This window comes from Phyllopteryx taeniolatus, chromosome 6, assembly GCF_024500385.1.
Source record: "Phyllopteryx taeniolatus isolate TA_2022b chromosome 6, UOR_Ptae_1.2, whole genome shotgun sequence".
Lineage (NCBI taxonomy): Eukaryota > Metazoa > Chordata > Actinopteri > Syngnathiformes > Syngnathidae > Phyllopteryx > Phyllopteryx taeniolatus.
This window is the reverse complement of record NC_084507.1, coordinates 32,796,905-32,820,122: the sequence shown is the minus strand read 5'-3', so window position 1 is coordinate 32,820,122 and position 23,218 is coordinate 32,796,905. Positions and strand designations below refer to the sequence as shown.

Sequence of the window (23,218 nt, the reverse complement as noted above, 5' to 3'; positions counted from 1 at the left end):
CCACGGCCCTTCTTCCTCCTAGCCGGCTGACACTAACTTGGCTAGCATGTTAGCATTAGCCGCCAGATTAAAGCAAGAGATAGTTACGTCATTAACATGCATTCGAATCATATTTCATCCATCCATTATCTGAACCGCTTACATCCATTTTTTATAGAGCGTGATGTCATTGGAGGGTCTGGAAGCGCAGCCTATCCCAGCTCACTGGGTAAGAGGCAGCCTACACCCTGGACTGGTCGCGAAAGTCGGGGCGCATCCTAGTTCTGTTCAGTTCGGTTCGGTCCAATACGATAGGGAGACTACGCTGTCACGTGATTTGTTGCCTAGCAACGGCCAGCAACCACAATTCGTGTAAACACATAATACACAACAGTGCTCATTCATAAAATTAACTTTACATTATTCGTTTTAATGACAAGTTCTTTTAAGGTAAATTTTCAAGGGAGTCACGTGAGGTTAGAACGACACTCAGGTCATGTGATGCCAGAAGCCAAGCGCATGCTTTACAACGCAGTAAAAGCGATGCATAAGTAAATTTTTTTTTTAAATGTACAGCGGTGCCTTGAGATGAGTTTAATTCACTCAATGATGGAAATGCTATTAAAGCGTTCCAGCCTTCCCCAAAAAAACAAAAATTGTAGTGTATGAGGAGAAATAGCACGCCATAATATTGTACTTAGTAAAAACATACACTAATGGCATAATTAAGTAGAATTAAACCATTTTCGTAACGCTGCATCGAATCAGAATCAGAATCATCTTTATTTGCCAAGTATGTCCAAAAAGACACACAAGGAATTTGTCTCCGGTAGTTGGAGCCGCTCCAGTACGACAACAGACAGAATGAACATTGTGCTTCATCTGGTAGTCTATTCAACCTTGGTTTAGCGTTTCAATCTCCTATCTTAATGCTAACGCTAATTAGAATCTATGATGCAGTGCTATAACCGTTCAAGCAACGGATTGAACACAAACAGTGGAGCTACACGTAGACAGATGACAGTACAGTCCTCAGTCATATATTCTTTATCCTCTGCTGACTAATATTAGTGCCATACTGATGAGCTGCATGCATTTTAAAATGCCCCTTCAAGTTCAAATATTTTATTTTGTCGACATGTATTGCTTCATTTTGTCAACTCTGTCCACGAGATCAGTCTTCAAAGTACAAATGAATTTTAAATTCTTTACAGTCTTTGAAAATTATTGAAACTTGATATGCCATCCACCAATCCAGCCATTTTCTTTCGCGCTATTGTCATTCAGATTGCAGGAGAGCTGAAGTCCATCCCAGCTGACTTTGACAAATAGGCAAGGTCGACCTTGAACAGGTTGCCAGCCAATCACAGGGCATATTCAGACCCCAAAAAAACAAAAAAAACATCCACAAGTATGGACAATTAAGAGTCTTCACTGAAAACCACACTATACTGATGAGAAAATTAGAAAGCGATAGAGTCAAAAGAAAAGCACAAATATGGCTTACTGACTATCTTGTGAATCAAAAAAACAATTTGGGCTGTTATATTAAAGATACAATCCACAACTTTGTGGTTTAAAAAAGTAATTTTCTCCCAAGCCACTACTACAGGAGATATTGCTGAGTAAGCCATTCACCCCCTCTAACATCTTGCTGTATTTATATTTTTTTTATTTTGTGAATGCCCTATTCATTTCCCGCGCTGGCCCGGTTGGTGGTGCACTGCAAATGACGCCACAGAAATAAAAAAAAATATATATATATATATATATATATATATTTTTTTTTTTTTTTTTAAAAGGCTGCATGTCCTTCAAAACAGAGTAAAAATGTTGTAGAATCACATACAAGGGCCATAACATGCATTGCCTACATCATATTGAAGCAACGGCTCTGTTCTTTTGTTGTAGTGCAAAATTCAAGCTTGTGGGGCACCAAAAGTTACATACTATATAGCTTGAAGTCAAATCACACCTAATCAAAGTAACAAGCGGAGTTCCACAGGGATCAGTCCTCAGTCCAATATTATTCACCTTGTATGTGAATGATATCTGTATGGCATGTGTCGCCTTGTGAATATGAATATTTTGTCACAGTTAAAATGTATTTTAAAACATATGATTAAGTATTTCAAATCCAAACATAATTTAAACATGCGAGTAGTAGTCTGACAGAAATATAAGTACAGTGGAACCTCAATTTAACGGACTAATAGGGGGGAAGGGTCGTCCTTTAAAGCTGATTTTCTGTTAAATTGTAGCACTTTCTTTCATGGCCTAAAAATAACTAAATTATTGTTTTGTACTTTTTAAAAATATATATATATATATATTGTAAATAAATATAAAAAAGCTTGAAAATGTTTTTTAAAAGCTTGAAAATGTATCTCGCTGTGCTTAGGAGGGGTGATAATGGCATGCTGGTAGAAAGTTGTGGTGGTGGCAAGTCGGGGGTCGCTTTCATGAGTCGCATGAGTTTCACGAGTTTATGCGCTTGCTTTTTTCACCTTTCACCTCCGTTACAACTGGATGCCATAGCGAAGGGCCTGACAGAAAACAACTGTATACTGCACCAAAATCAGGATAGAATGTTTGCGAGACGACACGATGAGCGCCCGTGGAAACACCAGCCATCGATTTGAATCGGTGGCTATGACATGCCCCTTTTCAATTGCGTAATTACGGCGACGCTGAGCTATTGTCCGTGCATTGCCTTTGATGGGAACATCGCCCCCCTGCCAACATGGCCGCTACATAGGCACAACTGTTTGCCAGATCTAGTAGTCGTTTATCTTTGACAAACAGCGGCACAACCCAGAAATACATGTACCAGTCTCTGCCCGTTGATTGCGCCACAGCGCCAATCGCGGAGCAGGCTGTCAACTACTGTACAAAGGAGGCCTTTGAGTTCCAAGCGGACACTATTTTCTGTCCTCCATTTTGTTAGTACGGTGGCTTCTTCGTGTAGCGGTGTTTTTTGTGAGGTCTCGATTTTAGTTTGAAAACAGAAGAACTTTTCCTGTCCTCCTTCTTCCCCGCGTCTTGCTCTTCCCCTCCCGGTTTCCATAGCAACAGCTGCGCGTCCTCCCCCCCGGTGACCAGCGCCCCCCGGGCCTCGTCCCACACAAAGCACCTGACGGTGGAGGCGTGTCCCCCGCGGAGGGTCCCGAGGAGACGCAGCCCCTCGTCGTCGCACTCCATCAGCTGAACGTCGCCGCCCCTGTCCCCGCCCACCACCAGCAGCAGGCCCGCCCCCTCCAGCCAGGCCCCGCCCACCAGGTATTCCGGGCCCCGACCGTCCGGCTTCACTTCCGCGCGCCGGACGTCCGGGCAGCTGAAGACGGCGAGCGGTCGCTCGGTGTCCAGCTGCCGCAGGTCCCACAGGTGCAGCCCCTCGTCATGGCTGAGGCACAGCAAGCGGCTCCCGTCAGCCGCCGCCCAGCGCACCGACGCCGCCGACGACTCGCTGTTGCACGTGCACAGCAGCGCCTCCTCCTCGGACCCGCGCCGCACGTCGAAGACGTTCACCAGGCCGTCGGTGGAGCCGGACGCCAGCCGGTCCTTGTCGCGCGGGTGGAAGCGCACCTGAGTGATATCGTCGCTGTGCGACTCGGAGTAGATGCCCAGCGGGGCAACGCCGGGCTTCCTGCTGTCCCAGAACACCAACAGGCTGTCTTCGTCGTCCAGCTGATCCGTGCCGGGAGACAGAAAGCGCAAAAGAAAAGGAAGAAATGAACCTATAAAGCTAACATGCAAACTTGTTTTTGGAATGTGGGAGGAAGCCGGCGTACCTGGAGAAAAGCAGGTACACATTCGTTCCATCTACCATATCAGTGACCCCAAGTCAAACTAATGTTTCATGTTTCCCCTCAGCCAATTGCAAGGTACATACAGTATAGACAAACAAGCATTCACTCCTACGGACAATTTGGTGCAAAGTCCACACAGAAGGCCAGAAGCCGGATTTTAACCCGCAACCTAAGAACTGTAAGACGGATGCGCTAACCGCTCCAACGCCTTGCCGCCGGATTTTAACCCGCAACCTAAGAACTGTAAGACGGATGCGCTAACCGCTCCAACGTCTTGCCGCCGGTCTAAAAACAATTTGGATCAAATGTGACTTACAAGGGTGCCATTTCTATTATTTACCAAAGAAAATGTTGATAGTTGACGTTTACAGTAACTCAGAAGAATCATTTTATAATTAGAATTTATCATTTTTGTGCACTTGAAATGTGTTTGTGGGTAATTATGAGTTTGCTGTTTCTTTTTTTTTTGGAGAAAGCACCACACGCGAGGACGATCAACCGATGACACCAACAAGGTGTCGATAATTTGCCATGCACTCCAGTCGCCGGCACAGCCCCGCAGCTTGGCGCTGGCTGACCTGTTAGCTTGGGCTTCGGGAGCTTTGCGAAAATTATTTTCGAAGAGCCACCTCTGGAGACACACACTTTTTGGACCTCTCCCCTCTCTCTTTGTCCGTCTTTATTCACCCGATTCTTCATTTTTGTTACCGTGGAATAATGTTTGTGTCATTTTAAGTCAGTAAGCTATCAACAAACCCAGGATGGAGGTCTGCAGCTTAGATTCTTTGACGTCATGACTGATTCGAGCGTCAAGCTAAGACTTGATTTCTCACCGACCCCAAACCCACGGAACCCATCCCCCCCTGATATTCACTTTTTTCTGCGCTTTCTGAAACACAAGATAGTGCCAAATAATAATAAATAAATAGGAGAGCAGTACATTGGACATAAAGTGAAGTGCAGAATAAAGTAGTATACTGAACCGAAGTGCCGGCGCAGAGCAGCGCGTCGCCGCAGCTCAGGTCGAAGCTACAGAAGCTGTGCGACGGGTCGCCGCGGAACACTTGGGCAGCGTCCGTCCCCGGGCGGCGGACATCCCAGGCCCGGACAGTCCCGTCCGCCGACGCGGAGTAGAGGAGGTCGGGGCGCGCGTGAGCGAAGGTCAGGCCGCACACGCGACCGCCGTGCCCGCGATACTCGCCCAGGAGACGCAGCGTGGCCTCGTCGTGCAGACGCAGCGCCGAGTTGGAACACGACACCGCCAGCACGGCGCCGACGGGGTGCAGCGCCACATCCAGGAGGTAGGTGGCGTCGTCGGGAACACAGCGGCCAGCCAGCGACAAGCTGACAAACTTGTCCTCCAAGACTTCCATCCTCACGTCCGAGAACCTGAAACACAGACAGACGCATGAAATTTGCATTTGCAAATCGGAGTCAAACCAGGAGGAACACAATTGAACTAAAAAATCCAAACACAAAAAAAAATATACACAAAAATATTCAAACCTACATATCATATCTTCAAACAGCAAAAGGTCAACAAAGCGGCGAGCCCAGACCTTGTTTCCCCATCCTGCCTCAAAGTCTGCACAGACCAGCTCGCTCCAGTCTTAACACAGATCTTCAATGGATCTCTCAAAGTGTGCAAAGTACCATCCTGCCACAAACGCTCCACCGGCATCCCAGTCCCCAAGAAACCTGCAATCTCTGGTCTGAAAGATGACAGGCCTGTCGCCCTGACATCTGTGGTCATGAAGTACTTTGAACGCCTCTTGCTGGACCACCTCAAGAGCGTCACAGGTCCCCTGATGGACCCCCTGCAGTTTTCCTACCGAGCGAACAGGTCTGTGGACGACGCAGTCAACATGGGACTGCACTTCATCCTGGGACACCTCGACGGCACGGGGACCTACGCGAGCATCCGCTTCGTGGACTACAGCTCCACCTCATCTACACACACCATCACCACCGGGGCACCCCAGGATACATCCTCTCTCCGCTGCTCTTCTCTCTCCACATGAACGGCTGCACCTCAACGCACCCGGCTGTCAAACTCTTGAAGTTTGCAGATGAGACCACAGTCTTCGGCCTCATCAAAGATGGTGACGAGTCGGCCTATCGACAGGAAGCGGAGCGGCTGGAGCTATGGTGCGGCTGACACAAGCTGGAGCTGAACACGCTCGAAACTGTAGAGATGGCCAAATAACATCCTTGGCCACAGCTGTAGACCGTCGAGACCTTCAAGTTCCTGGGAATTACAGTCTCACAGGACCTGAAGTGGGAGACCAACATCAACTCCTTCCTGAAAAAGGCCCAGCAGTATATGTACGTCCTGTGGCTTCTGAGGAAGCACGGCCTGGCACGGGGGCTGTCGAGGCAGTTCTAGCAGTCATCGAATCGGTCCTGTGTTCATCCATCACAGTCTGGTGTGTTGCTGCCACAAAAAATGACAAAACCAGACTGCCACGGACAATCAAAACTGCTGAAAAATTGTCGGTACCCCCCTACCCACCCTTGAGGACTTGCACGCTGCCAGAACTAAGACAAGAGCATGCAAAATCCTCTCGGACCCTCCGCATCCTGGTCACCACCTCTTCCAGCTCCTTCCCTCGGGTAGGCGCTACCGAACAATGCAAACTAAAGCTAGCAAACATTTCAACAGCTTCTTCCCTCTTGCCATTAACTTTGTAACACGCTGCCAATTTACATACAAAATACATTCTTCATGCACTCACTGTAGTGGTCTCGAATAAATAAACAACAAAATAGTTGACGAACAAAACAAATCTTGCACAAAAATCTAAAAATGGTAGTAACGACAATTAAAACCTAAGTGTGAAATGAGAGAACGGGTTTCAGAATCAGACTCATCTTTATTTTGCCAAGTATGTCCAAAAAACACACCAGGAATTTGGAGCCGCTCGTCGGAGCCGCTCGAGTACGACAACAGACGGTCAATTGACAGAGACAGAGTAAACTGTTAACCTATTCAACGTGAACAAATTACCAATTATTTAAATATGAAGTCAATCAATGTCCACTTTTATACTAGACAATCGTAATAGCGTGCAACTTTATTGACATTGTCAAAAAAAAATCGTGAGCAGCAAGGAGAGTTCAAATGGAGGCAAAACCAAACTATATGAAACACTTCGCTCAACCAGACTAGTGCCGAATTGCCCTCATTAATGTAGTCTGCTAAATAGTATATAACGAACTCGACATATAGCAACTTGTATTCCGTTGTTGCACAATAAGTATGAAATGTAGCTTATTTTCCGAGCACACCACTATAACTTACCGCGATGTCTTTCTGAACTTTTATACTCGCATGAAGACGAATAAAGATGAAAAATGTGAACAGTAAACAAGTGTAAGTAGGGCAAAAACCCAACAAAATAATTTTAGGAGACCAAAATGCGCATGGAGGATAAAAAGTGTCACAGTGGTTGCAGTCCGGACTCTGGAAACGCACACGAACAAACGTTCCGCGTCAGGACAACTACTAAAGACTACTATTCCTTAATTAAAGATGTACAGTGCAGTACAGTCAGATATTTGGTCATCTTTAAGGGCAAACTGTGTTTTTTATCTGAATTGACTTTTGTTTGGAAGTCATTTTGTTAGTGAATCTTTTCAATCACGTCACACACAATACGATAAATCTGAAGACATTTCGTGAGAAGAAATCAAGTGACGTCAAAGTCATAAATTGTGCTATTTCATTTCAAACAAGTGTGTGAATTTTATTGAGAGTTTTCCCGTTGGTGGGAGGGAAAAAAATCTGCGTTAAATCTTCCAGCACGTGATGACACAGATGACCAGCAGGTGGAAGCAGTTTCCGATTATCGGCGTTTATCATGACGGTAAACATAAAACTGAGACTATGGACCATAGATATCGTATATAACACAATATCATAAATCAATCCTAAACAACTGTGGTTATTTATCTCTGTGCTCTGGACTGCTCATCAGCTGGTGTCAGCGCAAAAACAATCGACTTGTCGCCATTCCCTAAACTTTGTTTTGGTCCAATCACATTTCAGCGTCAGTGTTGCCATGTCAACGTAATGCGCCCACAATTGAAATTCGTCAGCATTTTCGGTCCTCTGATTGGTTGGTCGGAGCAAAACGCGTCCGGACCGTCGCGATATGATCACGTGACGTCACTTTTCAAAATCCTCAACCCGGTGAGCACGATGGACTTGATTGACCTGTTTCGTGTTATGACGTCACGAATATCGATTTCGAAGCGGTCCAGTTGACGTACGAGGCAGAAAAAACATCAACTAGAGTCGCAGCTCGCGGAACCGCCAGAACCACAAGAACCAGCAGGCAAAAATCTGGACGGGATGTGTGTGTGTGTGTGTGTGCGTGTGTGCGTGTGTGCGCGCGCCTCAGTGCCAAGTGGAAAACTGGCGTGGCGACAAACATCTCGACCACACGTGCATATGAAGAGCGACCAGTCTTCCGTAGTGTTCGCGAACGTTTCGTTCAGAAGAACGAATCTTTTTAGTGAACGAACTGAACCGAATCAGTAGCGGAAATGATTCGTTCTTTTAGCTTGGCCGCCGTGAGGGAGCGGAACTGTTGAACTGCGGAACTGTCACTCACTTCTGAATCTTCGGCGAATGACCATTGAGCAACCAAGCGTGCAATCGGGAGCGGGACTTCATTAAACCTACTGCCATGTGATTTGCGATTCGCCAGCGTTGTCACTCACTTCGACGAATGACCAATGAGCAGCCAGCGTCAGGCAGCGCCGCGCAGGCGGGGGAGGGACTTAAGTGAACCGATTGATTCGTTCAGTGGACTGGTGCACTGACGAACTAAAGAACTGACGAGTGATTCGTTCAGGGGAGGAACTGAGGAACTGAACTGAAGAGTGTTCCATTACACACGAGTGATTCGTTCGTTGAACTTCTTGGTTTGTGATCCGCTAAGGAGCGATGTTTGGGCAAGGAATGACGTACTCATGAGGGATTTGAACCGTAAATCGTGACGTCCTCGCGGAGATAGCGTTCACGAGCAGCTTCAAGCTAACGGCTCATTTTTAAATCGATCAAGCACACCTATTTCAAATAAATGTCAATGAATAATAAAGTATATACGTACACATACATACCATTCCCTCTGTGTCTCTAATGTTGTTTTTAAAGCTTTTTATGTCATAATAATAATCATACGTTAAACTTCCGGAGCGCTTCTCAAGACACTCAAAGCCGCTTTCCACTAATCCGATGACAATAACTGTAAAGCCCGGCTGGCGTCAGCGACGCCGTCCACCGCGGCGGGATCAGAAAAGTCGAGCTGGACGTCAGGGGACGCGGAAGAACGGTCGGTAGCTGAGCCCGCTGCAAGCAACCGAAGCTTGCTGAGAGACAGATAGCTAGGTGAGGGTGTGGCAGCCATACAATTCGAAATTCAGAATTCAATCATTAACTGAACGATTCGGTGAACGAATCGTTTGAAATGAACTGATTCGCATGATTCAGTAGACTCCAAGGAAATGCCGTGCCCATCACTAGTCTTCTGCAGATCTGACCCACGTGCCGATTGACGTCACAAAAACCTCCATCTTTGGCAAACGATAGGTCGCCCCGCACCCATCTTCGCTTAAGAGGAAAACTGCAGGTTTGTCTTCAAAATGTTCAAGCTCATGTCAAACTTTTATTTTTTTCATCTTTTTTTTCCCCTCTCTTCGTTGACTTGCGCCACAAAGAACAGAAAAAGTTTTCTTTTTACCTCGCCTGGCAGTCGAGATCCCGCATACGAGTTTCCTCCGCAGGGTGTCCGGGCTCTCCCTTAGAGATAGGGTGAGAAGCTCGGTCGTCCGGGAGCATCTCAGAGTAGAGCCGCTGGCTCCTCCGCATCGAGCGGAGCCAGATGAGGTGGCTGGGGCATCCGATTCGGACGCCTCCCCGGTGAGGTGTTCCGGGCACGTCCCGCCGGGAGGAGACCGTGGGGACGACCCGGGACACGCCGGAGAGACTACGTCTTTCTGCCGGCCCGGGAACTCCTCGGTATCCCCCGGAAGAGCTGGAGAAAGTGGCTGGGGAGAGGGAAGTCTGGGCGTCCCCGCTAAAGCTAGCGCCCCCGCGAGTCCGACCTCGGATAAGCGGTAGGAAATGGATGGATGGTACAATTTCTAGGCATGACTGTTGCTGGCAAATACTCACATCTGTCGTGAGTCCAGCCTCCACTTCAGTCTCCCATAACTTCAACTTGTGTGGCTCATCAACTTTATTCCTCTATAGTTCCCAGAGTTCTGCACAAAAACACTTGTTTGTAAAAATAGACACCAGCACACTTCTCCTACATCAGAGGAGTATCTGTAACATTTGCACAACCATTGTCCCAGATTATCGCAGTACTCGTCACTTTAAACCGCATACACTCCTTGAAGTCTCAGTGCCCTTTGCACAATGGTCATTGCACCGGACTATTGCGATATTAGCCATTCGAACTGAGGACTCTGCATCTTTTTGCACAATTGTTGTTTGTTGTTGTTTTTTGTCAATGTCTTTATGTCTCCAAAGTGTTCTGTCAATTGACTGTCTGTTGTACTAGAGCGGCTCCAACTACCGGAGACAAATTCCTTGTGTGTTTTGGACATACTTGGCAAATAAAGATGATTCTGATTCTGATTCTGATTCTGACATCTTCTCACCCACTAGTGGTGACCATCAGAAGGAAAAGCGAATGGCTGCAAAGTACCCGGGCATTTTTCGACCAAAGGGTCACAGAGGTTTCCTCGTGATTGATGTTGATTTCTGGGCAAGACAATTTGGGGCTCCACTCGCCTGACTTTGGTGCGGGCAGCGTGGGTTCAGTTCCCACTCAGCGACGTTGTGAATGTGAGCGCGAATGGTCGTCCGTGTCTATATGTGCCCTGCGACTGACTGGCGACCAGTTCGGGGCGTAGTCCGCCTTTCGCCCCAAGTCAGCTGGGATAGGCTCCGGCGTCCCGCGACCCTAACCGGGATAAGCGCTGTTGAAAATGGATGGATGGACAATTTGGGCCTATTTGCGACATCAAATCCGTCATCCTTTTCCGATTCTCACAAACTCGAGCTCCTTTTATTCGGATTTAAAATCTCAATCCAATGCTATCCGCTATTTTGAAATACAGGTGGTTTGAAATGTTTAGTAACATACCTACTACATTCATGATCAACATTTTTGGGTGTCGTTTTTCCTGACGATGAGCGGCAAAGTGCAAAAGGACAAACCGCGCAATACCCTCGCAGGCCGCTAGTGGGCAGCGCGCGTTTTTGTCTCTCTGCAGTTCAGCCACCGGATTTGCTTGGACGACCAACATTTGGATTGGTAAAAAAACAAAACAAAGAATGAAAATTCAATGAGTTCTTCTTGTTTTATTGGTATTCTTTATTAAAATTTCTTTCAGTTGCTACAAAAAAAGTTGACATTAAAATTTTGAAGTTTATCAAAAGCAAAAAAAAAAAACAAAAAAAAACAATGACCCTCCAAATCAGCTGAATGAAATTGAAAAAGATGCATTGAAAAATAACTTGTATTCAGATTGTTGACTTCTTTTTACACTTTCGACTATGACATCACTGTTAAAGACCCTGTAAAGTGAACTCCCAGATTTGTTTCTTAAGCCATTCTAGGTTTGAAGGAAATATGGTCAACGCGCAAGCTACTAACGCATTCCTGGCGAAGGAGACCGGATCAAAGCACGCGTAGGGACTTTAAACAGCTCCAAGGTTTTTTTTAGAACACAAGATGTCACCAGAGCCACCAAAGATGACAAGATCCCATGTTTAGTCTTCGTCCATGTTCACGTATATCATATATTTGGATAGAAAATATACATGTATTTGCCTTTTGTCCCAAAGCGGCAGTCATAAAGAACCATTTTTTTTGGCCTTCAAACCAAGTTTAGCTGGTGAGCGGAGCCTACACGGGACGTCCAGGTTCGGTCACGTGACCTTCCGCATGGAGCCGATTGTTGAAAATGTCTACGAAGACGGACAACCGCCGAATTGCGGAGATGTAGCATTAAACCATTTCACTTTTGTGTTTTTGGCCACTCAATCACGCAAGTTTGTCGTCCGGCGCGAATCCCACGCATGTAACAACTCGAGCGCCTTTCTTCGCATTAGCATTCGATTGATTATCTTAGCCAGCGATGCGTATGCGCTGAAAGTGCATCGCCCCTACAGACGTAGCCACTTCAGAGCGGCGTGGAAACGACCCGCCGGGATCAAATCCAGAGACCCGAGTCTTTCCGCGGATTTATTTTGCAGGCTCTAACGAAGAAGTTTGGGCGGTATTTGATTGACAGTTGAGCGCAGCGTGGTTTCAGCACGGACACACCCGCAGCTGGTGAGAGCGGAGAGAACATTTTTCACCATTTTGAAATCTCATTTTATCAAGGTTTTGGTTCAAATTTGGAGGAGTTGTCAACGACACTCTCAAATTTACAGGACATATTCCGTTTCATTTTAGAGGGACTTGAACGACGACGGCTGTGTGTCGACTTTCTCAAGTTTTTGCTTTCACGGATTTAGGAAATTTTCGGGTCCGAAAGCTCGCAGCCGTCGAACCCGCAAGGTCACAGGAAGTGAACCGGAAAAGCGACAGGGTGACGCCCACTCTCGCCAGCTGACCATTCGCAGGCTGCCATTCTGACCAACATTTCGGAGTACTTGACTTTTTCGTAGTACTCGAGTATTTCTGCTGCTAGTTTGGTGTCAAATGGAGAAATCAACGAGCGAAACATTTATTAGAAACATCCGACAGTCTTCGTCGTCACTAGCAGGCGCTGACGTTGAAAACTTGAAGAACAAAACAGTTTGTTGTCGTCTTTTTTTCTTCTTCATCCAATCGTGACCGAGCAGAAAGCGCAAGGATGTGATTTTTTACAGTGTTTAAAAACAAACGTTTTTGAACATCCTCGTTTTTATGTGCCACACAATTACCACAGCGATGTCACTTCCTGATGACGCAAACATCCGTCCGTCCGTCCGTCCGTTGGAACTTCAAACGCACCTGAGGACAATTTATTTGTCGTCCATGAAGCTAACACGTTTCTGGAATGTGGGAGAAGGGCGGCGTAGCCCAAGAAAAGCCAGTTCACGAGAGTCCCTTTTACCTTGCAGCCCCCCCCCCCCCCCCCCCCCCACCCTTCGCCCATCTCGAACTCACGTTTCATCTTTCTCCTCGGCCGATCACAGGGCACATATCGACAAACCCGCATTCACATCCACATTGAAGACAACTTAAGAGTCGTCGATCGAGCCGACACGCTAACTAAATGTTTTTGGAATGTGGGAGGAAGTGTGAACGCAAACACACACAAACACACTAAAAAACACACACGCGCGCGCATAAAACATACGGTGTTCGGGTTCTTGGGTGTTTTTTCTGCGGGTATGCCAGCAAGCATGGCAACCCCCCACAGGAAGGCCGGAGCCCAGATTGGAACGCCGAACTTCCCCACCGCCAAGAAGACGCGCCAGCCGCTCGTCCGCCGCGCCGCCCACAAACAGTCGGCGAGGTGCAGTATAAACGCCGAACAAAAAGTCATCGAGCGGCCGCAGCGGCGCGGTCGTGACATCGGGCATCAAGAAAGATGCAGCGCGCGGAAGAGGAGCGGCGCCAGGAAGAGCACGTTGAAGCCCACGGCGCCATAGACCACGTAGCGATAGGGCAGCTCCACCTCGGCGTGCCGCCGCGCCCGCCGCACGTCGCCCTCGTGCACGGCCAGCACACGGCACAGCAGGGGGATGGTCAGCGCCTTCATCAGCGCCCGCGTGGCCACCAGGACCAGGACGCCCGCCGCCCAGCGCAGCGCCGCCGCGACAAGCGGGCCGGCGCCCAGCGCGGGCGGCGCCAGGGGCAGATGCTCTAGCGGGGGGTCGGGCAGCAGGCCCAGCACGCGGTTGACGCGCGAGCCCAGCGCCACACCGGCGCCCGAGCCCAAGATCTGCGCCGTGTCGGCGCGGGACGTGCTCCAGGCGTCCAGCGTGAAGCACAGCAGGCCCAGGCCCGCGTGGACGGCGGCCACGGCGGCCGGCGCGTACGCGCCGGTCAGCACGAAGTCGTCGATGGCGTCCAACGCCGGCAGCAGGAAGAGCAGGATGAGCGCACTGTACACCACACCCGCCATCACATCCTGCAAACAACACACACGCACGCACGCACGCAGACACAAAACGGCAGGGTAAGCGCTGCGCAATGCTATGCTATGCTATGCTATGCTATGGTAGCGTTGCACTTTGCGCAACTGATTTAGTGAGCACTTCAGAAGAAGTTTGTTGTTCCTGCACTAAGTGGATTTTTTATGATGATAAGATTTGAGTTTGTTGAATATGCCATCAAAAGCTTTTATCGCTTTATTTGGTTTTGAACCATTGCTGCACTGGATTTTCAAAGGTTTCGTGTTGGGACGCCTTCACCTGAATAAATGAAGCTTTAAGTCCATTTGGAGTCTCGCTTTATTTCTGCTCGTGTCTTGCCAAAAATGTGATGGGTACATCGCCAAACTTCAGTACAATTCACATAAAAACTCTTTCTTAGTCTGGTGGTTCTGGCATGGAACAAACAAACTCCTGCGAGCTTGTCCAAATGACACGCGGTTGGTGGCAAGCGCAGCGGCACGCCACGCTGCTCAATAAGTTACGACAGCAGAGCGGAAACGGAGCAATCTCGGCTCCGAACGGCCGACGCGAGCTTTGTGATGTTTGTGGGAAAACACCGACGACAAAAGGCAACTTGCGGAACTCCTCGCAGTGTCAGCAGGACGGACGGGCGTCTCCGGCACGATCCGGGCACAGAGGGACACGATGTGGAGCTTCACTCGTCGGAACAACTTCGGTTCATCAGCGTCCGCGCGGGCGGCGTGCTGTCGCCGGGCCGGGCTCGGCTCCCGGTCCCCGCTTTGGCCGGAACGTCGAGGAGACCGTCGGGAACGCCGGAGAGAAGAACGAGGAACAACGTGAACACGAACATCGTGAAACTAATTGAGCGTGAAGAAGACCACGATGGACCCGTAGAAGAGTTTCCATCAGGCATCTCGGTTTCGCGGCGAGGCTCCGGGACCAGACGGACCTCCACGAGAACTTGCCATCGTCAATCAAGAAGAATACATAGAATAAACCGTGTCATTTTTGTACACATGCAAACTCCACACGGGCGGGGCCGGGGATTGAACCCGGGTCCTCAGAACTGCGAGGCAGACGCTCTAACCGGTCAGCCATGTATGTGTGAACAGTCAGTTCAAAAAAATTACAAAATCTGATGGGAATTGGGCACTCGTCGGGCCTGCGGTGTTGTAAATCCAGCCTAACGTGTAAAGAGCATTTTTATTTTCAGATTTGATTATTTTGAATTGAGACATGGAGGCAACCTAATTGCCCTCAAAACCCAAAGCCATTTTCGGTTTGGGTTTAGCTCAGTTGAAGGCATTCCTGGATGAATCCGACCTCCTGGAGGTTTCAAAATGGTGCGCAGCGCCTTTTCATGGCGTCAGTCAAACAGCGGAACAACAGAAGAAGCTTTGATAAGAGAGAGAGAGAAGGAACAAAATGGAGTCTTGGCAGAACGCCGTGAAAATAAAAGCTCATAAAAAGCCATAAAAGATGGCATCGACTAATGCTAAGGTCAAAGGGCGAACGAATTGACGTGCCAAGTTGATTTGCGGAGATTGTGACAGATCACGGCTGACGCTCGGGCCCAAGTTGCCGTTTGTCCGCTTTTTGTCCGGTGCGCTCATTTTCCCGATCGACCTAACGGACACGTTAACAGGGCTGCAAATTCCGCATTCCGGAAAGTTCCGGAATATTCCTTGTATTGCGGCCGGGAACCGGAGAAAGCGGACGAAGAGAAGACAAAGGTTTTCCGGGAACCTTTTTGGCACAACCGCTCACTTCCTGCTCCGCAAAAAAGAGGAAGGGCTCCGATTGGCCGCTGCAACAGCTTCCCCACAGCCGCGCGGCGAGCGCTCGTGCGCACATCTTGTCGAGCGATTGACTTTTGCGGGCATCCGATCATGACGTTGCGCCAATGATTGGCAGCAGAAGTGTTGCGATGGCCGCTTCTCACAACTCGACTCAAGTTCTGAGGGGTCGTGCGTGCGTGCGTGCGCGTGTGTGTGTGTTTTGCGTGTCTTCCAAGGCAGCGCGCTAGCTGCGCTGTTGTTTTGTCATCGTGAGGTTGCCATGGCAACAGGCCACCATCTTATGGAGATGATCGGACCCGGACGTCGCGACAACCGCTGCGGACGGACGGGGGAGTATTACGGGATTATGATTAATAGTCGCGTTGTTATTGCGGTGAAGAGATGACGACGTCTCTGAGCGACCTTTGATCCTTTTGGCCTTTTGTCACATCATCAGATTCCAAAGGGAGGCAAGCGTGCGTTTGTCCACTTTATGGCGGCCATCAACATCGTCAGTTTATTTGAAAGGGGCACAAATCATTTGATCATAACAAAAAAAAATAAACATCATAGCATACTTGTCTTTCAGTGTTGGCAGCTGTTGGTGTTAACGAGCCCCATTTTCCGTTTTTTTGTGAAGGCCTCGTATGTTGTTTTCACACTTTAAAGGGCAAAATGGCTTTACCAACACGTGTCCAACAGTCAATCTTCTCCAATTTCTGTCGTCCTCCGTGCAAGCAGACTGATGATTATTATTATTATTTTTTTTTTTCCAAAGTAAGACATTGACAAATATCTGCTTTGACTTTGAAAAACAATAATCAACATTTGTCGATTTTCTGACAGACGTTAGCGACCAAACCAGGAAGCGTATCATCATCAGTTTATGTTTGAAAGAACGAATAAAGGGATAATAAATTAAAAACATTTTCAAATGCCAAAATAATTGGCAGATTAATCCACTATTAAAATAAACGTTAGCTGCAGCCCGAAGCGTAATGCTAACAAACGCCATTGACATGCTAACGGTGAGCGTCAATAGTCGCGGTTTTAGAAGCAACACGTCCATCCATCCCAGTTTTTTGGAAGCGCTCGTCCTCACGAGGGTCGCGGCGGGCGCACCGGAGCCGATCCGTGCCGACTTCGGCCGAGAGGCGGGGTCGGCGCGACACGTAGGCAGATAATACGGCCATAAATGCTTTATCCTCTCGAAAAGGATTGATCATATTGCGGCAATTTACCGAGTCACTTCCAGTTCCACTAGAAGTAGGCGTAGTCCTGGAATATAAAGCGAGCAGGGCTCTGAGATCTGCAGACTCAGAGTCCAAAGCCACCATGCTGAAGCAGAACTGAGCTGTTCTGCTGCCGTTGACAACAAGTCAAGCTAGCCCCAAGTGTCGGTGGGTTCCGGTCCAGCTTAAAAACGATTCTTTTTCGCCTCACGCTTATGATTCAGCACTTTCGAGCATTTCCATTTTTTCAACGATCTTTCTTGCGCTGTACGTTTTGAATCATTTTGCTAAGCGGTCTTTTATTTCTGTACTTTTGTGTCGAAGTCAACGAGTTACACTATGTATGTATTAAATACGCTATCGAGCACATTTGCATTCCTTGCCTCGTCTTGCTCGTTTGTCCGCACGACCTCATCGTACCGCCTCCCGGTGGCCAAGGCGGGCGCACCAGAAAGAGCAGCACAATGAATTGGATTGCAGCATTAAATCAAGACGAGCAAACCGTCGAGTACGGAACATTCGACTCCATTGTGCTCTGACTACATTTTTATGCAGTACAATATTATAGAGTGCTACTGACATTACAAAAAAAAAAACCTTACAAAAATGTTTTTTGTTTGTGTGTGTGTGTTGACACCAATGCATAAGCAATTTGACTCTTTTTCACTCCTGAAAACCTCTCAACTCTGTTGTGTGTGTGTGTGTGTGTGATTCACCAGCAGTAAGTTCATGCCAATGGAGCTGCAGCTGGCGTGTGTGTGTGTGTGTGTGTGTAGCCACAACGAACGTGTGCCAATGTAGATGTGGCCGATGCCGCCCGTGCGTGTGCGTGCGCGTGTGACACGTGTGCGCGCGTTACCAGAAGCGAGTGCATGCCCATGTAGATCCGGCTGACGCAGACCAGCAGACACCAGCACAGCGCCAACACCAAGCCCAACGTCGACGAGTACTGCGGACGGAACACATCGCGTGACATTACTCGACAATATATTCGAGTGCCTTAAGAATGCTGCTGCATAGATCGTATCGAGCACTTTTACAGAGTATCCAAAGATGCTTTCCAAATCATTAAAAGACAAAAACAAGACTGGACCGTGGCAGAGTTCCACACGGAAAGCCATTCGGTGGTTTGAGTTGAGATTTGAAGGTGGAGCGCGGAGATGACGAAGGCGCCGTCGCCCCGGGTTCAATGCTCGGTCCGCACAGGTGGGAAAAGGGGGTTGTTGTCGGAAATGGCCCGGTTACGGAGGGCTTTGTGGGTGAGTAGAAGGACTTGGATCTGGACACGTTGTGGAACGGGGAGCCAGCGAGGTGGCGGATGTGAGAAGAGGGATCGGTGTGTTTGGTGACGAATTTGGGACCAATGAGTAACATATGGGACGGACTGCAGCTGACTTGAAGACACTCGGTTTGCGTCCAAGATCTGATCTCGGTGAGGCACTCGGTTGGAGTGGAGGAGATCAAGGAGGCGATGGGTTCGGTGGAGATGTCGATCCGGACGTCAGCAGTGGAACCGCAGGCCGTGAGGACGTACGATGCTTCAGGGTGGAGCATGTCAAGGCCGAACAGAGGCGCATGGAGGAGCGTCGGAGAGACGGGATTTGAGGCGGGACAGGAGGATAGTCCGGTTTAGGGTGTCGACGAGGATGAGGATGAGGATGCCGCCGTCTCCGGAGTCCGAGGACCGCAGAGGAGGAGGAGGAGGAGGGCGTTGGGGCCGTTTCCGTGCTCGGAAGCCAGCAAATTGCTCAAATAGGCGAACGCCGGAGCTGGTGGGCAACGTTTTATGACGTCAACTTCTTAAACAGCTAACGATGTCATGGACAACGCACCTTCCAAAAGACTTTGCCGTCTCTTGTCATATTTTATTCAGACGAGATTTGATATCCAATCAAATGCCAGGTTTTTGATTGATATGAATTCAAAAGAAATCTTTTCAACTTTTTCCACCATTAACATGATCGGTAACACTTGACAAAGTTAGTCAAGTACGATTCGACCACTGAGATCACGCGGTTGCGCAAGTGTGCACAGCCTCTTCGAACCGGGGGCGTGGCCTTCACTTATGCTAAATGGCCGCCCGCACCGGCTACCGTCGGAAGGGCCTCTGATAAAGCCCAAATCGAGTTCAGCTGTTCTAGGAGGCTTTTCCTGGTGCGTTTGTTTGTGCGCGCGCGCGACAGACAAGCAAGTGATGTGACGGCAGGGGAAGAGCAAAGCGTGACTGGCAGCCCGGCGAGTCCAAACGGGATCCGCTGAAGTTTGCACTTTCACTCAAAACCTTTTGTCGTCTTGCTTTTGTGCGGCAGCAAAAGCGACAGCGCAGGGGTTTTTTTCTGCATGGAGAAACACGAAGCGTTTCTGCTCAGCTCGGGGGGTCGAGGGTCGGAGTGAAGGGAGGAGATCCGGCCGACCCGATCCGTCCGAACATTCCCGCCCTGCTCCGACAAGTCCGCTCAGACGACAACAAAGAGAAGACGACGCTTGCCTCCTCTCGAGTGGGAACGGGAACATCGACATCAGCGTGAACGGGACTTGTTCAAACACGAACAATGTGTCAAAGAACACGCTCAGGAACGTGTTCGGGAACACGCTCGGCAGAACATGCTCAAAGACACGTCAACTCTAGAACATGCAAAACACATTCAGACGCCCACACGTGCTCAGGAACACAGCAGGTAACAGGCACAGGAACATTTTCATGAACACACTCACAGAAAAACTCAGGATCATGTCCTTCCCGGACACACTCGGGAACATGCTCAAGAACAGCCAATGAACGGGCATGTGGACATGTTCACCAAGACACTAAGAAACATGCTTGGAACGCACGCAGGAATGCGCTCAGGAACATGGGGTTAGAAGTTCAGAAACACGCCAAGGAACATGCATGGGAACGTTCACCAACATGTTCGGAAAGAGGCACAGGATGACACTCGGGAACATGCTCATGAAAACGCTAAGGAACACGGTCAGGAACACGCATGGAAAAATGTTCAGGAACATGTAAAGGAACAATTTTCAGGAACATGCCCAGGAAGTAGCAAAGCAAAGCGGACGTTGACGTGTTTGGCTTCCCGCGGGCTACGAGCTCGTGTGCGTGACACGTGTCGCGCTGAGGTCATCGTAACTGAAGAAGGGTTGCGAGGTCCAAGTCTAATTGGTCATGTGACCCCCCCCCCCCCACACACACACACACACACACACAGGTTACAGCTTTTTGCGTGTCATCTTTTACAAGGTGAAAGTTCATCTGCGTTATCGGGCCGAGTCAATAAATGAATTGCCGCTCCGACCAAACAATCGCCGCATGCATCCTCTTCCTCATCTCCTTCCGCTTTCATCACGTGTCAAGTCAACATCACGTGTGCGAAGCAGTTAGTTGGGTGTTACATGTTAGACTTAAGTTTGTAAGTTACATGCAAATTAGTTGCGTGAAAGTGACACGTGAGTTATGTGTTAAGTTAAACACGCAGGTTATTCGTAGGTAAATGAGCATAAGTTGTGTGCAAGTCAGTTTACAACTTATGTAATGTTATTTATGTGAAAGTTACAGGTGAAACACATTTGGTGCAAGTTAGTCGTATGTATGTCACACGCCAGTACGTCGTACGTGAAGTGCGTGCGAGTCCCATGTGTTGTTGTTTGTTTGCTGTCATGGTTACCTGCCAGCGTCCGCAGGTGAGGAAGAAGAGCGCGAAGGGGATGGCGGTGCCGGACATGGCGTGCGTGGAGGGCATGCTGTACTCGGAGTTGTAGAACACTTCCACCTTGACGACGGGCGGCGAGGCGGGCCGGGCCCAGCCGAGCAGGTCCTTGGTGCACTGGCCCACGTACATGACCCACACCCACACCATGATGAGCCGCCGGCTCACCAGGGCGTCCACGTTCCACAGCAGGAAGGGGAAGAAGGTGATGTAGAACAGCTCGTTGCCCAGCTCGGTTCCGAACGTGAACAAGTAGTACAGGAAGCGGTTCTCCACCACGAACTCTTGGCCCGCGTCGCCCGTCAGGGAGTTCCGGCGGAGCGGCTTGCTCGTCCTTTCGGTCCTAATGTGCCCCTCGCTCCCGTCGAGTTCCCCCTCCGCTCCCCTGTCCCGGACCCCCGCCGCCGCCGCCGCGCCCGGCTGGTGGTGGAGAGCCCGACTAGAAAAGGTGCCTCGTACCCCGCACAAGTGCTGGAAGCGGGCGACGAGGTGGGGGTCCTGCAGGAAGCGGAAGAGCTCCGCCAGGCGGCCGCGCTTCTCCATGTGGCGCGGCCGAAAGAAGACGCTGTCGCTCGGCTACTTTCGCCGCCTGAACGGCGCTGGACGCTGAGGGCTAGCTTAGCATTAGCATTAGCTCGCTGAGCAGAGCATCGCGCTTTGATACGATGACAACGACTCAAAGCGAGCCGACAAAAGCGACGTGCTGCCGGTGAAAAGTGAAGAATGAAAAGTGGAACAAAGTCGCTTGTTGCTCATGTGACACAAACGCACACACACTAAAGTGGGTTCGTGAACACGCCTCCAGTGGATGGCTTCAATGATCGTCGGAAATAACAAAATTGAGTTTTCGCTCACCAACTTCACCGAGGACAAACGTCACTTTCTCCGTACAAAATGCAACACTAACAACGCGGCTTATTAAAAACATGGATGTAACTTGTTTGCTTCGTAGACGCTGCGACTTTGGGAGTAAAATTGAACGTTTCTTAACGTTTGTGAGTAGCACGGGCGCCACCGCGCGCTCATGAAGTGCAAACAAATAAATAAACAATGTCACGTGACACCGGAAATCAGATTTATATAAAGATAGAATCATGTGATATTGTCTGCAGTCTAGACGTAAGCCCTTTGATTTATGGATAATTGAATATAGCGTTGTACTACAATATCGTTACAGAAATAAAACGTTAATAAACAAAGATAGCTGGTTAGCTCGTTGGAAATAAATATTAGTTTTCTCAATTGCTCTTCTTGAAACCTCCGCCGTTTTCTCAGTACTTTAAACACGAGTCCCCAAATTCAAGCTACATTCACAAAACCCCTGCAAAACCAAACTTCTTTTCCTTTGGGCTTGTGTCAGCGCGTCATCCTTTTCCGTGTAAGCCTCCATCTCCTGCATCCTCCTCTCCAACACCAACTGCGCTCATGTCTTCCCTCACGACATCCATCAACCTTCTCTTTGCTCTTCCTCTCGCTCGCTTGCCCGGCAGCTCCATCCTCATCACCCTTCTACAAATATACTCTACTCACTCTCTCTCCTCTGGACATGTCCAAACCATCCAACCAAGTCTGCTCTGCTCTCTCTAACTTTGGCTCCAACACATCTAACCTTGGCTGTCCCTCTGATGAGCTCATTTCCAACCCTCTTCCACCTGCTCACTTCTCGAGAGAACCTCAACATCTTCATTTGTTCTGCTTCCTGTTGTCTCTTCAGTGCCACTGTCTCTAATCTGCCCATCATGGCTGGCCTCACCACTACTGTCTTCTAAACTTTGCCCTTCATCCTAGCAGAGACTCTTCTGTCACATAACACACCCGACACCTTCCTCCACCCGTTCCAACCCGCTTGGACCCGTTTCTTCACCTCCTGACCACACTCACCATTGCTCTGGACGGTTGACCCCAAGTATTTCAAGTCCTCCACCCTCGCTATCTCTTCTCCCTGTAGCCTCACTCTCCCCCCACCACCCCTCTCATTCATGCACATATATTCTGTCTTACTTCGGTTAATCTTCATTCCTCTCCTTTCCAGTGCATGCCTCCACCTTTGTAACTGTTCCTCCACCTGCTCCCTGCTTTAACTGCAGATCACAATGTCATCTGCGAACATCATGGTCCATGGGGATTCCAGTCTTATGTCATCTGTCAGCCACTGCAAACAGGAAGGGGCTCAGGGCTGATCCCTGATGCACTGCCACCTCCACCTTCAACTCCTCTGTCACACCTCCAGCACACCTCACCACTGTTCTGCTGCACTCGTGCATGTCCTGTATTATTCTAACGCATTTCTCTGCCGCTCCAGACTTCCGCATGCGGTACCACAGTTCCTCTCCGGGTACTCTGTCATCGGCTTTCTCTTGATCCACAAAGACACAATGTAGCTCCTTCTGACCTTCCCTGTACCTCTCCATCAACATCCTCAAGGCAAAAAATCCATCTGTGGTACCCTTTCTAGCCATGAAACCATACTGTTGCTCGCAAATACTCGCTTCTGTCCTGAGTCGAGCCTCACCTACTCTTGCCCATGACTTCATTGTGTGGCTTATCAACTTCATTCCTCTATAGTTCCCACAGATCTGCA

At 49.0% G+C, this 23,218-nt stretch overlaps 2 protein-coding genes across 5 annotated transcripts; both read right to left on the bottom strand.

The window, feature by feature from the left end:
* Positions 1-383: 383 nt before the first annotated feature.
* wdr89 (WD repeat domain 89) lies at positions 384-17,877 on the bottom strand. Of its 4 annotated transcripts, none has more exons than XM_061777788.1 (3): positions 17,790-17,877; positions 4,772-5,177; positions 384-3,666 (listed from the first exon to the last, which is right to left on the bottom strand). In XM_061777788.1, exons 2-3 carry the CDS (start codon positions 5,159-5,161, stop codon positions 2,923-2,925), a joined length of 1,134 nt encoding a protein of 377 aa, XP_061633772.1. In that variant the 5' UTR covers positions 5,162-5,177; positions 17,790-17,877; the 3' UTR covers positions 384-2,922. The 4 variants fall into 4 exon arrangements, with proteins under 4 accessions (XP_061633772.1, XP_061633770.1, XP_061633769.1 ...); XM_061777786.1 differs by lacking the exon at positions 17,790-17,877 and adding an exon at positions 9,970-10,048; XM_061777785.1 differs by lacking the exon at positions 17,790-17,877 and adding an exon at positions 9,536-9,943.
* On the bottom strand, positions 11,152-21,666 carry sgpp1b (sphingosine-1-phosphate phosphatase 1b). The gene is made up of 3 exons (XM_061777790.1): positions 20,596-21,666; positions 17,790-17,879; positions 11,152-13,934 (listed from the first exon to the last, which is right to left on the bottom strand). Exons 1-3 carry the CDS (start codon positions 21,178-21,180, stop codon positions 13,383-13,385), a joined length of 1,227 nt encoding a protein of 408 aa, XP_061633774.1. The 5' UTR covers positions 21,181-21,666; the 3' UTR covers positions 11,152-13,382.
* Between the last annotated feature and the right edge of the window lie 1,552 nt (positions 21,667-23,218).

Coding starts and splice junctions, on each gene's coding strand:
- wdr89 (XM_061777785.1), bottom strand. CDS start 9,663: ATGCGGAGGAGCCAGCGGCTCTACTCTGAGATGCTCCCGGACGACCGA. Junction 5,178..9,535: donor GATCTCGACTGCCAGGCGAG/GTAAAAAGAAAA, acceptor TCTGTGTTTCAG/GTTCTCGGACGTGAGGATGG. Junction 3,667..4,771: donor TGCTCTGCGCCGGCACTTCG/GTTCAGTATACT, acceptor GGCACGGATCAG/CTGGACGACGAAGACAGCCT.
- sgpp1b (XM_061777790.1), bottom strand. CDS start 21,180: ATGGAGAAGCGCGGCCGCCTGGCGGAGCTCTTCCGCTTCCTGCAGGAC. Junction 17,880..20,595: donor TCACCTGCGGACGCTGGCAG/GTAACCATGACA, acceptor TTCCGTCCGCAG/TACTCGTCGACGTTGGGCTT. Junction 13,935..17,789: donor TGGGCATGCACTCGCTTCTG/GTAACGCGCGCA, acceptor TGTTGTTTGCAG/GATGTGATGGCGGGTGTGGT.